Source organism: Chinchilla lanigera, unplaced genomic scaffold (genome assembly GCF_000276665.1).
Source record: "Chinchilla lanigera isolate Chin_1 unplaced genomic scaffold, ChiLan1.0 scaffold00039, whole genome shotgun sequence".
Taxonomy (NCBI): domain Eukaryota; kingdom Metazoa; phylum Chordata; class Mammalia; order Rodentia; family Chinchillidae; genus Chinchilla; species Chinchilla lanigera.
The window spans coordinates 9,435,570-9,453,700 of NW_004955440.1; the positions used below are offsets into that span (position 1 = coordinate 9,435,570).

The 18,131-nt window shown below is 35.7% G+C and overlaps 1 protein-coding gene across 10 annotated transcripts in view; it reads left to right on the forward strand.

Moving 5' to 3' along the window:
• Positions 1-18,131, forward strand: part of Kynu (kynureninase) — a 116,627-nt gene that overhangs the window by 15,429 nt on the left and 83,067 nt on the right. For all 10 annotated transcript variants that reach the window (XR_001235273.1, XR_001235271.1, XR_001235274.1 and 7 more), the window contains exons 3-4: positions 1,759-1,879; positions 10,710-10,792. Coding sequence is in view for 6 of the 10 variants with exons in the window: in XM_013517494.1 (XP_013372948.1) it covers positions 1,759-1,879; positions 10,710-10,792 (204 nt within the window). In the remaining 4 variants the exon portion in view is untranslated. The remainder of the gene's footprint in view (positions 1-1,758; positions 1,880-10,709; positions 10,793-18,131) is intronic.

Genomic DNA, 18,131 nt, shown 5'->3' on the forward strand with positions numbered 1-18,131 from the left:
CCTCAGCTGTAAGGAAGTAGCCAGTGATTTTCAGAAATGATTGATGTGACAGTCTGTAAGGATTGACACGACAATCTTGCGATGGAAAGCAGTAAGTTACGGGTGACCAAAGGTCCAGCAAATAAAGAATATGCTAAGTAAGGAGGTCTTCCTGGCACAAATGCAGAAAAACCCCTGGGCAACCATGCAACATGCAAAGAAAGGATCCTATCATTCCAGAATATCCAGAAGCTCAAAAATGTAGGTCTGATCACAACACGGAAATACTAGATTTAATTTGCTTTTTTGACTCCAGGAAACAGCAAGTAATTGAAAGAGGAGGAGAAAACGGGAGAGCAACTTTGCTCTACATAATTAGAAGTTATGTGCTTCAAACAACTGCTCAGTATACTCTCAATACTCTCAAAGGCTCCTTACTGCTGTCTCTTTATTCTATGTGCTCCAAAGATACCATAGATACTGCTTCTCATAGTTAGAGATTGAAACACTATGTACAGTAGGTTGTATTGAAGACCAGAGTTGTTCTTCCCAAACTTATTGTTACATTGCTAAATTCATGCTCTCTTTTCTGTTGGAAAGTAAGGCTTTCTAGCAATGCAGAGAGAGAGGGAGAGAGAGAGAGACCAGTGGGTGGCTGCCTCAACATCCTGGTTCATCGACGGGACTGGCAGGAACAGAAAGAACACCTTTAACCTTCACACTGTACTTATGTACATGCTAAATTGAAAGCTGGGTCATGGTACCTCAAGTTACAGCTATAAATTCTAAACAAAACCGTTTGATATTTGATCTGCAGGTCAGCAAATGTCTATAAAGAAATTGAACTTAAATGTGAGAACAATGTCAACACCTCTTCTTTTGCATCAGGTTTAAAACATGCCAATGAATAATTGCAGCACAGTCTCTGTGAAAGTGATCAGGCTGAAATGGATGGCACACCTTTTAGAAATCTTTAAGGTTTTAATTAAGTAGTTTGATGTGAAAATAAATACAATGTTCAGTGAGTCCAGTGAAATATCAGTAAAAAGCTTAGTATTTTTCTGCATAAAATTAAGAGAAATCTCATTAGTTTACAATTGTGATTGTGAACATGTAGAAATCCTACACTAAGTTTGAAGTGTCTAAGTTGTTTCCTTGTTGTTTGTTTGTTTGTTTTGTTTTGTTTGTTTTTGGGTGTGTTGTAATTAAAGGTAAATTGTGTGATGGGTAAATCATAAAAGTTTTGATTTATTTGAACAAGAAATAGATATAGAAATATCATTGCATCTATATATGCACTACATATAAATGTATAAATATAAGATAAAATGCATTAATCCAATATATCTACTCCATATATATAATCATTCAAATTTTAAAATTTACCATAATTATAATACTCTTTAATTTGGGATGTTAATACTTGTCTAAATTCTGGTGACCTTCTAACGCAATTAGATTGGGTGACAGATTTCCTATAAATTTCTGTTTTTAACTCTATTACATTTAGCTATTTATATTGGGGAGAAATTACTAATTTAAATTTTCTCATATAGGCCAATAAATATGAAATATCCCCACAATAGGATTAAAGTCTGTTTTAATATGTAAATACAAAAGGTTAATTACTTTTCAGAAAATCTGATCCTTCATTTCAGGGTAATTGTAGGTTATTATCCTTCTTGCAGTTAATTATATTACCTGTTTATACTAGATTAACAATACCAATGGAAAATGTTAATTAATTCAATATGAGTTTTTGTATTTCTTCTTTTTCAGTTGATTTATCTTTCGTGAATAAGGATGATGACGCCATCTACTTCTTGGGACATTCTCTTGGCCTTCAACCAAAAATGGTTAAAACGTATCTAGAAGAAGAATTAGATAAGTGGGCCAAAATGTAAGTACGGTATTATTTTAAAAGCTGTAATTTAACATGTCATCTATGAATTTTAAAAGTAACACTATGTTGCCAATATTTTGAAACATACATAACTGTGTCCTATGACCTTAAACCAGAAAGAATAGGGACTGTGCCATTCAATACTCTTTTTAATGAAATAATTGAGGATCAGAATAAATGGATAAGGCGAGTTAGTGGTGAAGTAAAAACTTTGAAAGTATTTAAACATTTGAGTCTTTCCCCTATGTGGACACATCTACACCATATAGTCTTTTTTATTTCTTTAATGAATAACACAGTTAATATTTAGATTTTTCATTCTTTCTGATCATTCTTGTTGAATCAATGTTTACTGATTTCTTTTCCATTTTGTATTCATTTTCATACATAAGGAAGCACAGCTCCTTAAGGAGGAAAGAGGGTGGGTGATACAGATGGTATTTCTCTCCACAAGGACCGTGATAGCTTGAGAAAGTACTCCGTTTCAGTTTAGCTGGGTAGACTAGATCTAAAGACAGTGCACTCTTCAGTCAGGACCGTGTGCCCTCCATCTCTTCTTCCCTGTCTCCCTCTTCTGACTGTGAAACTCATCACACTCTCTCTTCCCCTTAACCTTCACCTCGGTCAGACCTTCACAGCTTCACTGATTTTGTCTTTCAAATGTCACAGCTGTCTTCCTTAACATTTCCACGTCCTTAAACATTTTTAAAGTTTTTTATTAACACATAATAATTGTATGTAATTTGGGAGTCTCATATGATTCCAGTACAGGTATATAATATGTACAGCTGGATTTAGAATAACTAATATTTTCATCTTTTTTTATTAGTTTGAGTTTGAGCCTCTGAATGCCTCTCTTAGTTATTCATAAAATATGTAAGAGTTATTATAAGCTATGTATATGTGCTGCCGAAGCGAGCACACCTTTTTTTCTTTTTTTTTCTCCGGTACCGGGAACCGAACTCATGACCTTGCGCTTGCCAGGCAGGCGCTGTGCCGCTGAGCTAAATCCCCAGCCCTATTATAAGCTATGATCTTCCCACTCTTTTCCAGAAAGCTGCAGCTTACTACTTCTGTCTCACTGTGTTTGTGTCCTGGGTACCTAACCTTTCACTATCACCTCTGGGAGAGGCAATTTAGAGGGATCTATTTTCTTTAGCTTCATATTCTTAGCTATATTAGAAATCCCTGAAGAAACATAACCTAATATTATGTATTTCCTACCTTTCCCCAGTAAGTAGGGGTAAAATTGAAACTAGAAATGTTTTAAATATTTAAATTGTTTTATATTTCTATTTTAAACAAGTATAAATTTTTTAAAATATTTTCTGGTCACTAGACAGTGAAAAATCAATATGGAGCTTAATCAAACCTGGAGGTCAGGGAACAAAGTTTCAGAAATGTGACACCAAATTAAAAAAAAAAAATTTCTAGAGGTGAAATATTTGGCTCTCATAGAAACTCACAATAATTTCTCAGCCTTTCTTCATTCTCCATGCTACTGACCTGTCTTTCTGACAATGTCTCTTCATTACAGTTTACACTTACTGTGCTAATGATCACTACCATCACTATTAGATGATGCTGCGGAGTTCTTAATATTCATGGTTAAGGATGAAAGTTCTCAAATGAATGTAAGAGTTGACAGAATTTCATAATTTATCAAGCCTGTTATAACTTTATCTGCATAACTTTTATGCATAAATTGTGAAATACATATCACCACATTGGAAGTATTTTGCACTAGCAGGTTTTAGTATTTAATAAATGAGGGTCATAGTTAATAAAAATGGTTGATATTCATTTTTGACCTTAATGTAAGAGAGAGCAGAGAATTAGATTGAATGAATTTGAACTTTAGAGAGTGTCCTTGCCTCTTGGATATTCATTCAGCAAGGCTGTGCATTTTTATTCTTCAGACACTTAAGATGCTGCCCTGATATTCTATTCATATCCTTGTGATTATTTTATGTTAGTAAGGGAATGGTTGATTATTTTCAAGATATTGACATATCTCAAGAAAGTGCTTGTCTGTCATATCACCTACTGTGCATTTTTATATTCTAAGTTGTGAAAATTGACAATACTGTAGTCTTAATTAAGTCTTCCTATCTAGTTCTTATTAAACAAATGCTACAGAAAGAAGGTATATTTTCATGCTTCAGACATTGTAAACTATTACAGGTTTTTTCTAAACGTCACTATCAGAGTTCATTCAGCCTCCTTCTAAATATCAATGTTGTTTGAAGTGCATGATTTTTGTTTTATTTTCTCTTGCCTCACCTCCACCTTTGATCCAAAAAGTCTGTGTTTGTTATGATTTTTTACTCCAAAATATTTAGCATAAAGCCCCACTCCCGGTCCTTCCATGTAAAGATCTGTTTGGAGGAATGCTTTCCTTCCACCAATTTAGAACTTATAAGAGCCTAAAAATTAACCAACAACACACACTGACAGCAGGAAAGTTCATTTCACAGGCAGGCAGAAGAACTCTACAAGGAATGACTTAGCAAGTTCCCAGGACAAGATTTATACACCAGTTTAAGGAAGTAATTTTAGGGTTTCCCATGGGAAAATATGCAAGGTTCTACTGGGCTCCTTCATATCGATACTTATGTTAATGGGCAGTGTTCTGCCCGGCTGGTGGCCCCCTGAGAACGAGATTAACGGCAGATGAATTCGTATCTCCATGTGCTTAGACTAATGCTCCCTCTGAGAATAGGTCACCAGCAGCTGCAGTTTTAGGGGTCTCTGTTCAAGTTTAAATTATGTTTCTTTCTGTGGCTGCTTTTTTGCCCAGATGTTTTCAATTTAAAAATTCTTCACGGCACTTTAGTGAACTGTTGTCTTTTTCAGTTCTTTTTCTGACTTTAGCTTATGTACGAAATTGCCCTAAATTCAGTGTGTTCTAAATCCAGGGACCTCTGGTAAGTTGTGATTAATCACCAATTCTTCCCTTTTTTTATTTTAAAGAGCATAGCAAATGAGAAACAAACAAGGAAAGAAGTAGAACAGTAGCAGTATACCAGTATCACAAACATAAACAAATCAAAGCAAGAACATTCAAAGTGATACAAGGCCTCAAGACAAACTAATACAAATCAACAGTGATTGTTACATTACATATTACTACCCTCAACTACATTGCTCAGATTACCCAATGTAAGAATGAAAGATTGCCCAAACTATTAAAGAGAATAAGAAAATAATTATTTGATAAAACAGTAGAGATAATACAGAGTTTGACTAGACAAGATGATAGGTGTTCACCATTATAATTCCATTCCGTACTATTACCTTCAAGTCAGTTGCTCAGACCACCACACACAAGCATGCAAAGTTGATCAGAACATAAAAACTTGTAATCACTAACTGTTCATTTCAATACATCAGTAGACATCAGCAATACAGTTATCATAGCTATTCATATATACATATATTTATATTTATAATTATATTTATATTTATATTTTGGTTCCTTCATTCTTCTTTCCTTCATCCCAGTTGTTCCTTCCTTTGAGCAATTTCTTTCCCTTTCTTATCATCTATTGTATGTTTTGAGTTTTACCTAGTTTTTCAGGTTCGTTCACCAAGGAGATAATATGATGTTTACATATGTGGGTCCAATTGATGTCACTTATGAATATGGTCTCTATTTGCATCTGTGTACCTAAAAAAGCCTTGAGAATATCTTTTTCAATAGAGGAGTAATACACCATTGTATAAAAATACCACATCATTTTTATCCATTCCTCAGTGAATGGGCATCTGGGTTGTTTCCAAGATTTAGCTATAACAAATTGTGCTGCTATAAACATGGATGCAAATATATTGCTGAAATGCAAATTAAAACAACACTGAGATTTCACCTCACCCCAGAAAGAATGGCTATCATCAAGAAATCAACAAATAACAAATGCGGGAGAGGCTGTGGGGAGAAAGGAACACTTCTCCACTGCTGGTAGAAGTGTAGATTGGTGAAACCACTGTGGAAATCAATTTGGAGGTTCCTCACAAAACTAGGGTTGGAAGTCTCATTTAACGCAGCTATTCCCCTTCTGGGTATTTTCCCAGAAGAATTAAAGACATCATATCAATTCTTCTTGACATCCCTCAACTCTACTTCTGTCCTACTCTGGCTGGTATTGAAGTCAAGTCAAGACTTCCCTCTCCGTGTCAACCTAGACTTAAATATCTACTAAGTTATCTAATGCATGTTGAACTTAATTGTTGCATTGGACAACAAAGTAAAAATGTATAACCCTAACAATAACATTAAAAGTTAGTGTGCTCTGACAAAATAAGATATCACACTAAGGGATTTCAAGACTGGTCATCCAGTGCCTAAAAATAAGAAATGCTATTTGGTCACAGTTGTCATTTTCTTCATGTTTCGTGCCTATTGTGCTTATCATACTTATCCATAGTTTGTTTCTGGTTGTGAGGCAGCTTGTCAGTGTAATTCATATGGCTATCATCCTGATTACTTGCATTAAAGGAAAATCAAAGATAGAAATACATTAAGAATGCATCTATGAATTTATGTATGTAATGTGCTGAGGTTTAAAAATTTAAAAATATTTTAGGAGCTGTATTAGTCTGTTGCTTCTGCTCTAACAAAATACCTGAGACTGAATGACTCATGAGTCAGAAATTTATTTTGTCACAATTCAGCAAGACCAAGGTGCCAGCAGATTCATTTGATCTCTGGCAAATGTAGTTTTCTGCTTCTAAGTTGGAATTTCTTGCTATGTTTTGACATAGCTTCGGTGCAAATCCTTTCATCCCAACCTCCTTTTTTTTTTTTTTTTTTCCAAACCCAGGACCTTTGCACTGAGCTACATCCCCAGCCCTTTTTAAAATTTTGAAACAAGTTCTCACTAAATTTTTTTCCGTTTTTCTCCTGTACTGGGAATCGAACTCAAGAACTTGGGCTTGCCAGGCAGGCGCTGTGCCTCTGAGCTATATCTCCAGCCGGGATCCCACCTCTTTTATAAGGATGTTATTCCTCCCCTGAGAGAAGAGGCCTTGAGTCACTGTTCAAAGATCTCACTCCTTAATAGTCTCACACAGCTGATTAAGTTTCAACTTGGGAATTTCAGAGACACATTCAGATAATTGCAGGATACAAATGATTTCTTCCAAAATTCCAATTGCTTGAGGACAAACTGAAAGTTCAGTCTCCTTAGGAACACTTACCTCCGCACTGCTTTTACAATGCTGATTATTATTCTTCAACTTCACTTTAAAGTATGAGATTTCTAAAGCTGATTTAATACTTGGCTGTGAACAATATGTTTGTTTTGTGAAATAAAAATATTTAGATAATTTTGCTGTTCTGAAATGGAAAACATTGAAAGTCAGTGTACCTCTTTGAAACTTTTTTTTTTTCCCGGTACCAGGAATTGAACTCATGACCTGGCGCTTGCCAGGCAGGCACTGTGCCGCTGAGCTAAACCCCTAGCCCCTCCTCTTTGAAACTTGTAATAATTATTAGCACAAAGGTACTGTAATAACAAGGAGCAACAATATACTCCAACACTGTGGGTTTGCTAAAATCAGTATGTTATAAGCTCGAAGAATTTGCAAAGAATATTTTATGTTAAGCATTTATTAATGGCCTGAATTACTTAAAAAAGAATAACATGGGTTGATAATTGCAATGGTCAGTCCTAAAAGGGACATTATATCTTGAAAAATAGATATTGTGACCCTAAAATGAAATGGCAGCATTTTAAGTCACCTGCGTTGTTAAATCTGCTAGATAAATGATATCCTCTTTTTTTCCAAAGGAGTAAATACTTGCTACTGCTGTGTCTCCATAGGAATTCTTGTAAGAAGAATGATAGTTTAGGTGGGATTATTCAAAGAGGAAAATAGTCCACTGAATTCCATACCATGTGTAGATGAACTGCTGAACAATGACTTACCTTTCATGGCAATGTGTGTATGGCTTTAACACCAGGGAAGCATGTCAGAGTATTTTCCTCAATACCCTGGCAGCAATCTTATTTAACATGAGCATTTCTTTCAAAAAAAAATAAAAGTACATCAAAAGAAAGGATAAGAAAATACATGGTATGACATGTTACAAAGGCTTGCCAACACCATTCTTGGGTAATGATAAATTGGTAATGAAAAGAAATTGTGATATTAAGTAAAGTGTGAAAATTTATTTATTTGCTTATGAGTGGAAAGTTTTCTAAAGGGAGGGCAATTTTTCAGGTTGGGAGATGGTTAAATCATGGCCTTATTGTAAAGAGCATCCAAGTTTCTATTAACTTCCTAATTAGGTTTTATATCCTGCAATCTATTTTCATGACCAAATACTGCTCATACACACTTTAGAGAGCACCCCACTCACGGCAATGATTTATGCTGTGGGAATGAATTAACTCTCTCATGCTCTCCTTTCCTCTGCAGCATTTGTAAAAAGATTTTAGCTATGCAACAACTCTTTTAAGCAGTTTTGAATGGAAGCAATATAACATTTTCCTTAAGTCTAATACATATGTTTATAACATCACTTTAATCAAAATCATCTCTTTCGAATGACAGGCCACTTTACTGCAAGTTTATTCAGATAACACTTTCTAAGTGCATCTCACTACCCCAGGCTCACAGGCTAACAAAATGAGGAAGCAGACTTGATTTGTGATATTTTTTAAAGGGAGGGAGATGCCAGAAGCTGTGCAGGGAAAAAATGTATCTTTACAGATTATTACCACGTGCCTACCAAATAAAGAGTAGGTGGCATAATATTCTGAGATATAAATTCTCTGAGGCAGAATGTAGAATTTTACTACCTCAGTGTCATAAGATATATTGTATTATCAGCAAAGGCCATGGAGCTCTATGTGATTAAAATTAAAAAGGATCTGCCTTTAACTACCATTTAATGGTAATGATTTTTGTCTTTAGCATTTATATTGGAAGACAAGGAAGAGGAAAACTGCAGGCTATTTCATAATAATACGAATAATAGTAACTAACAATTGCCTTACCCTTCCTTCTTAGCAGTCCGTGTCTATTCTTCATATCCAAGTTATTATGAATGTCTTTCTTCATCTTAGTTTATCTAGTAATGGAAATATTAGTTTAAAAATTGTGTCATGTCCCTCATGCTGATGAAGAGAATTTTAGTACTAAATTTCCAAAAGGAAAGAAGACTCAGCAAAGAGATATGTACCCATCCCTTTTACGTGCTATCACATTTATTTTTATGGTGACTCCTTAAGGTAAATATTTGCACTCATTTGCTTTTACTAATGTGGAGAGTTAGGTTCTATCAGCATCTAATGAATGTGACCTTACAGCAGTAGAGACCAGCAGCTGTCTCATACAAAGTGGTGAAAGCCAATTGCTCAGCATTCAGAATGTTGTTGGTAGCATGAAATCCGATGGTGGGAGAATTTTTATCATGGACATCAGTGAAAGCTGATGAACAGGTCTCCAATAGACTCCAATCTCCCATCCCGTTTTGAAGCAGGAATGCCAGCCCATCACTGCTGGCTTACTGAATTTCAATGCGTTTAAACAGAGGCTTGCGTGAGAAAATGAGTGTGCACATTGCTTTCTTCCAAATCTACAAAGCTTTTGATTAAGGACAGTCTAATCCGGAAATTTGTAAGATACAAGTACGTAACAGCACATAAAGTGCTTGCACTTCTCTTTTTTATTTGTCTCAGTTTCTTCTATGTTTTTCAAGTGCCCTTTTCTATCTCACTTAATGGAAACTTCTTGAGACTTAAAGCAATGTTATACCTTTTGTGTCTATCCATATGTCCACTAGAATATGTGCTAGCATAATAAATATAATGGAGTATGAGAAGTGAGTTGCTAGCAAATAAGTCAAAGTGTCATGCTAATTTTAACGACAACTGAGCTTATTATTTCCCTTAAAATGTCATTATGAGTAAAGTCATGTTTTATATACTTCTATTTGATCTAGAGAATATAGCAATATTTTAAAATTCAATTTATAAACATTTTACTCTCTACCCTAAAAATGTAGCACATACCTTTTTGTATAGATACAAAGTATCAAAGTATGCTACATTAGAGAATGTCCCAAACACAGCAGATATTGTTAATTTCCTGTCACCTTGTCTGTAATTCAGTATTGCTTGTACCATTCTTGTGCTACTTTATAAATGGTTGTCTGTTTAATATGGTTTCTTTTTTGTTTGTTTGTTTTTCTCCGGTAATGGGAACCAAACTCATGACCTTGTGCTTGCCAGGCAGGCGCTTTTGCCACTGAGCTAAATCCCCAGCCCCTAATATGGTTTCGTTCTTTTACTTTTAAAATTAAAAAAGTATGCTACAAGTGTAAAAGTGTCAGTCTTCAAATTTTCAAAATAGAAGACAGCAGGCCTGGCAGTGTGCACCTGTAATACCAGCATGCAGGAGGCTGAGGCAGGAGGATTGTAGCGAGTTTGAGACCAGCCTGAGCTACAAAGTGAGCTCAAGGCCAACTTGAACTGCATAGTGAGACCCTGTCTCAAAAAGACAGAGAAAAGATAAAATAAAAGACTAAGTAATAAAAAGAATAACATCATAGACTTTAAAATGTAGCAAAATAGTTTGAGCCATTTCATCCATCCTCCAACAAAAAAAAAGAGATAAAGGGTCAAGTTAAAAAATGGACTGTCAAAGAATTACTTTTTGTTATTGGAAGAAAAATTTTTACATAATTGTTTAAATATTAAAAGGACCACATAGAAATGGCTACTTGCTAAATCTGGTATTTGAAAACACATACTCACACATAGTCACACAGAAACACACACACACAGAGCTAAGGAATGTTTCCTTTCTTCAATTTCAGGGGAGCCTATGGTCACGATGTAGGAAAACGTCCTTGGATTGTAGGAGATGAGAGTATTGTAGGACTTATGAAGGACCTCGTAGGTAAGTAAAAATGTTCTGACTGTTTTCCCAATAGAATTATAAAGACTGTTTTATCAACAAGCATAGAAAGGGCAAAGTCTTATTATGTAATATCCCGATTTTCTATTTCAACTCATACTTTTAACTTAGATTTATCCATTTAAATGTTGGCATAATGGACTTAGTTACTTTTCTCATTGCTGGGGAAAAACCTGACACCCACAGGTTAAAGCAGGAAAGATCTAATATCGTCCATAGTCAGCTGGCTCCCAGGCTGAGACATGACAGTGGAGAAACAGTCCAAGGCAGAGTAGGAATGAAACAACAAAACAGAAAGCAGGGAGACTTCCTTTCCCTGGTACCTTGAGCAGACTAAAAAGTTACTGATCGGTGCCACTCACACCCAGAGTGGGACTGCCATTACCCACACCCAGAGCTATTCTCAACCACTTTACTTATCACACACCCTCAGTCCACATTACACTCTATAGATCCAGCCACCTACAAGGAGCCCCATCTGTGAACATACGAGGCTTTGGGGGGACATCTACATAGAAGCCACAGCATAGACATAACCAGGTCATTTGGTATAAAAATAGAATATATCTACTATTTTTTATTGAACAATTTTAAAATATTTCCCCACCTGTGAGAAGCATGTGCATTTTATTAATTTATAATTAAACACATTTCACTAAATAAAGTTAAATGAATTTTCTATAATATCACTACAAGATAAACACTAATGTAAAAGTGTTAAACCCTGTTTCAGTTATTTTAGTCACTGGGACGAAATACTTGACACTCACAACTTAAAGAGAAGAGGTTCTTTTTTGGTTCATGGTTTCTATAGGACTCAGTTCATAGGTGATGGACCAGAAGATAAGCAGGACACAATGGAAGGATCTGACAGAGGAGAACTGCTCACACTATGGTGGCCATGATCAGAAAAAGAAAGGAGAAGCTGAGGAGGGAGATGTACCCTTCTAGGTCACATTCCCAGTTACCAGTCCCAACCTGCAAATAGCATATTTTGGTATGGATTTATGCAGTGATGAATCCACTGATGGGTGTAGTAGTGTCTCTGTGATCCAACAAGATTCCAAGTGCCCCACCTCTGAACACATGAGGCTTCTGGAGCCCGTTCTAGATCCAAACCATGACGTTCAGCCCCAGGATCCCAAAAGACTCTTGCCAATCTCTTTACCTAAGATGCATTTAGTCCACATCTAAGAGTCACCAAAGTTTTAGGAGCTTGCAGAGTTGTTGAAAAATACAAGTCTGAAGTGTTTCTGAGACTCTTGGCAAACTGTTAGGGCTGATCCTATGTAAAAATAGAAAATAAAGTTAATCACTGCTGACTTACAGTGATACAGGGTGAACATTCTGAATTCCAAAAGGAAGAAAATAATAGGTGGATGGAAAGGAATAAAATCAAAGAATGAAACCCAAAAAGGTAACCATTAAATCCTATATCTCCATGTCCATCACCCAAAACAAACTATGATGAGATGGAACCCTTAAGGGCCTGAGCAGCACTGCAGCTATGGCCTTCCTGGTTCCAGTCCTCTTAGCCTTTTATGTAGGCTACTTCTGCTTGCTGCCTATGACTTACCTCAGCAGATGTTCCACATTTCTGGCATCTCTCAATTCATGGAGTCTCCCCTGAACATTTGGCTTCATTTTTACAGCTTCACATAGTGTCTTCTCAAGGGCACACTGACCAGCCTCCCAAGATTTCTTCTGAAATGTGAGTGGAGGCCTCCAAAATCACACAACTCTTAAATAATCCTGTATGCCCATAAAATCACCACCATGTGGATCAGACCATGGTCTGCTACCAGTTCAAACAGTAGTCAAACCCCTTTGGTCCATGACTGCAGAGGCCTCTGAGTGCTTGGCTAGCTAAGCACTGTAAAATGAATCCAGAAGATCCAATTCCATCAGAGATCCTTCTGGAGCAGAGTGCCCTGGGGCACTCTTCTCAAAAGTAGTTTACCTTATCCACTTCATACCAATGAGCCAGTGAAGAGTGTGTTTTGCTGATTCCTGAGATGTTCTCAAGGCATCTCTCCTGTTGTACTGATGCAAAATTTAATGCTAATCTTTTTACCAACCTTTCTTCATGACTCCAACTTTGAAGGTATTCCATTTCTGTTGAAATTGCAAACTATTCAAATTAGTTCTGTTCTTTGAGTCTGATTTTCTCTATAAATCTCATTTGGAAATACCAGCAGTACTGATACCACAGTCCAAACATTAGATAGCCTTCAAATTCCCTCCATCAGATTTGTCTACTGCTGTTAGTTTTAATCTTTGCAAAATCTCAAGGCATAGGCAAAATTTAGAGAAATATTTGCCAAAGCATAACATATGTGGCTTTGAGTCGCACTGTCAATGGTATATTTGTTCTGGACTGAAGTTCCCTCAGATTTTCCTCAGATTTTACTGAATGCATTTCTACCAACATTCTAGTCTTCTGCACTCTTACCAGAATTTCCCATCAAGGTGGGCTGATAATGTTCTATGGCTTTCCTAGGGCATCTCCAAACCTTTCCTAAATTTTCCCACAAACTGGTTCCAAAGGCTTCCCAACCACATGGTCAGGTATAGTCATGGTAAAAACTCCATTTCCCTGGTACCAAAATATTTTTTCATTTAATTTGGTTTCATTCTTTTACTTCTCATCATTGGGACAAAAAAGAAAAAAGAAAACATGATACAGTTTAAAGTAAGTGAGGTCTATTTTGGCTCATTCTTGTGAAGAGTATTCAGTTCACAGTTTGCTGGATCCTAGGCAGAAAGAGTAGGATAAAAAGTCTGACAGAGGGAAGGTGCTCATGTCATGCTGTCCAGGAAGCAGAGAGAGAGAAAAAAGGAGGATCTGCAGAGGAAGATACACCTTACAAGCTCACACTTCCAATGGCCTGATTCTTCTGACCAGGCTCCATTTCCTAACAGCACAATTAGCTATGGATTCATCCACTGAAGATTACAATGTCCTATGATCAGACCACTTGTCTAAAGTCCTATCTCTGAATACATGTGGATTTTGGAGAACATTCTAGATCTAAGGCTTTGCAAGCACTAATCATATTTTCATTCATTTGAGTTTAATCTTTATTGATATTTTTTATTGACATATTTAAACATAGTTGAGTGGTATTAAAATAACATAACTGTTAAACATAAAAATAACATAACTTCTTGGGACCTATAACATACTTTTAAACTGAGTTAAATATACTATTATATAAAAATATGTTAAAATATTTTTAGAAGATAAATTAGGATGATAAAAAATTGCAGCATTTTGGAAAAAGTTGCTTTTTTCACTGGTAAGTAGTCACCATTGCCTGCAATCTTTTTTTGTTTCTTTTTCCTCCCTCTTTGACTCTTCTTTTCTTTTCCTTTTTTGTAGGACTAAGGATTGAAACCTTTTAAAATTTCTTGTTTTGGGACTGGTTTTCACTAAGTCACTAAGTTGCTCAAGCTGAGTTCAGTTTACAGAGATCTAGGGTTAAAGGCATGAACTACCATACTAGAAATTTTTGAAATATTATTCAAGAATGGTTTGAAATATTATGTGAGATTTAGAACACTAATTTAAAAAATTCATGATGCTTTAGCAATTGGATAAGTATCCTTTGCAAATATTTTGAGGAAACTCCAACTTTTAAAATGCTTTTGCTTACCTCACTCCTGAGCAAGTATGTTTTTACTGTTTTATCATATTTGCATTCTGACCTGTAATTAGAGGACCAAATCTACTTGGAGGAAAAATGAAGTAGAGAGGGAAAAGTAGAATTCTCATGCAGAAAGAATGTTGGTAATACATCAAAATCTCGGAAATATCTTTTTCATTGAAAATACAATTTTTGTGCCTCTGCATAGTGCAAGGACTTATGACAGACACTGAGGATGAAGTGGTAGAAAAGAAAACTTGGTATCCTTTTCTGCACAAGATTCCCAATAAAAAGGACACAAGAAAACATAACATTAGTAGACAAGTACATAACATTAATAGACAAGTACAATCAAGAAAAATGTTTTAAAAATATAATCATCATTATCCATGCTGCAAGAAACATATCTTCCAGTGAATGAAGGACAGAACTTTAATTTAATTTAAAAACATGCATTTATTTACTCTGGTTTTCTGTAATTCCCTCTTAAAGGAATTTAAAAAATATGGTCCATCAGGGAACAAAATAGAAAGCCAGAGAAGTAATACCCATGATATTTTGTGAATTGAATAGCAGGCCAACAAACAGTAATTGCTGTTGCTAAAAATATAAATAAAAAGTAAATCAAGTCATAGTTACTCAATAGTGACAGATAAAAAGTTATTTGCCTTTCCTTGATTATCCTTTAAACCTTAGGAATTACTCAAATACCTCTAGAAGTGAGGACAAAGATAAAAATAAAATCAGGGAGCTTTGTGGAAAGTCTGTTTAAAATGTAGGTAAAATGCTAGATCCTCTTTTAGTACTGTGCTGCCTGGTAAATTCTCCTACAACAGGCTTCTGGGTGAGAATAGAGGGTATTAGCAGCAGAAGGGGTGAAAATGTCCAGAGTGAGGATGAGAATATTTATGCTACATTTGTCAGCTCAGGATAACGTAATGATAAAACATAGACTGCGTGACTTAAATCAGAAATACCTATTTTTCTCACAGCGGTAGAGGCTAGACATCTGTGGCCCAGAGTCTGTCCAATCAGTTTCTGGAGAAGGCTACCTTCCTAGGTTGTACATAGCCATCTTCTCACTATGTTCTCATATGGTTTTTCTTCTGCACATGGAAGGGGAAAAAGAGATCTCTGATTTCCCTTCCTCATCTTAGATGAAAACAACACATATCAGATTAAGAGCTCACTGTTACAGACTTATTTAACCATAATTATCAATATACAGGAACTATCTCCAGATATACTGACTTGGGAACTAGGACATTAGTATATGAATTTGGAAAGCCATGACTTAGCCCATAACATATTGCTATGCCTACCACAGCTCTTGAAACTCCAGAGGGGTTGGTGGAGAATGAATAAAAATAAGAGTCAAGACGCAAAAGGTCAGGTGGAACCTCCTCTCCTGGTAGGAAAGAAAGGACCACTCAGCAACTGCAGCATACTTATTTATATACTCAGGAGACTGTTCTCAACTGAAACTCCTCTGCCTGACAACTTGTTTGCTTGGACCAACTCAAGTGAATCAAATTCTCAGAGAAAGAACAGCTTATTCACGTGCCTTGCCTTGGGTGCTCCAAATTCTTGGGACTGGCATTGCTTTAGCCCCAACACACATGGTTGATCTTCAGTTTCAGCTGCTTCCACATCTTCCCCTTTTTTGTTTTGTAGTTCCAAGTGATGGGTGGTGGTCAGTTAAGTTGGAGGAGCTCTGTTTGGAGGACTCTGTAGAAGATCTTCTCAGTTTTGAACCCTTTCCATTTTGAGTGAACTTACTCATTTAGGCTAAATTTTCCCAGTCCAGGATTTCAAGTCCTTGATTTCAGCAATGTCGTCCTATACACCCCATTAACCCATAACAATAGTCAGTTACCAGGGTAGTTGGCAAATGTCAGAAGGTGTTAGTGATTTGAGGGTTTTTATAGCTAGCACATTACTTTGGCATTGTTTTATACAACTCATGATTATACTTTTCTGCTGGATGTTCATGACCAAGTTAAGGTGACCTCTATTAATCAATTCTTTGCTATCTATCAAGGTCAGGTAAGTCTCCTCCGGATTTATCTTGGAACTATATACAGCACCTCTTTGATCTTGTGTCAGTGTCAGCTCTCTGGATGAGTCATGGCTATTGCTTGACCAAATTGCTTTCTATGAAAGTTTGGGAGACTTTTCTCTCCTAGTAACTCTTAGGCACATTATACACTGTTGATCTTCTACCTCTGTTATCCAACAATCTCCTTGGTCAGAATACTGGAGACTTATCAAGTAGTAGAATGTCACAGCAGAGGGTGACATTGGGTCTTGGGTCCTCACTGACTTCACAGGAGCAGGCCAAAGCATTGGCTGTCCTCCCAGCCCATTTGTCTTTCCAGTTGTTGGTTGCCAAGCCTCAGTTGTTAAACATCCAGAAGAGAATGTTAATGACATTACACTGTAATGGGAGCAGTGAGCTCAACATTAAAATTTTATCTGAATATCAATCATCTTGAAATATAATGTACAACTGCTATTTCCTATCAACCATGGATGTTTGAGTAGTTGAATCACTATAGAATGTTAACAGAAATAGTTATATAGCTTTACACAGAAATTTTGAAATAGAAAACCATGCATAATATTCTAGCATGACAATTCTGATGACATTTTTGTACACACCTAAATTTCCATTTTGATATAAAATAGCCTTTTTTGTCAATCATACCCCTTTCTAGTATATAAGAAAGAAGCTTTGCCTAACTTATTGACTTTTGATAGGATGTCACTGAAGAAATTTTTGACATTGTCTGGACTATTTAATGTCCAGGTATCTCTAAGTACAGAGGCACATACTTAGCATATATATCACATAAGTTTTTTTAAAGGCAGGAGTCTGAATCTGAAAGAAAAACCTATTACCATAAATAATCCCTCTTTTACACCATGGAATACCTGTGCATCTGATGGCATGAATACATTTAATATACCATGAGATTAATAGCAATCAACTGTCATAGGCATATGGAAACTTTAGTTTTTATAATTTAGTTTTGTACCAAAGTATGTTTTAATCAGAAAACTTTATTGTCTCCTTTTTAGGAAACTTAATCTTTTGACAATGGCCAAGGTAATCATATCACAATAATATATTTTTAATAACATTTCTTGGGGTGTTTCCCAAAAGGCTATGGAGATCACTGCATCTCCCTTTAATGAATGAGAACTGGATAATTATTTCTCCAAACAGCTATATTTTTGTTCATCAATTGGAGTCCTGTCCAATAATTTCACCCCACCCTAAGGGATTGTCATTGAATTATAGTAACAATTTTTGATGAGCTATGAGAAAACCAATTTTGATATCATTTGACCAGTTGGCAACCCAGGTTGAATCACACCTTTAAAAACTATAAACAAAAGTAAATTATAAACAAAATGATCCAAAAATGCAGAAGAAAAAGGAAACAAAAAGTTGAGCTCAAATAAAAAACAGCTATTTACAGATAGTTCAAACAAATAAATATACAGACTATCAACTTTCAATATCAGAATGCACCCAAATATATTTTTGACCAAATTGAATTATAACTCTTTTATAGTTTTAGAAGTTTATAATTACAAATAAACTAGCCAGAATGATTTGTAGGTCAATTAGCAGAGATCTCTTTTAAGAAGAATCTCTTTTCAATTGT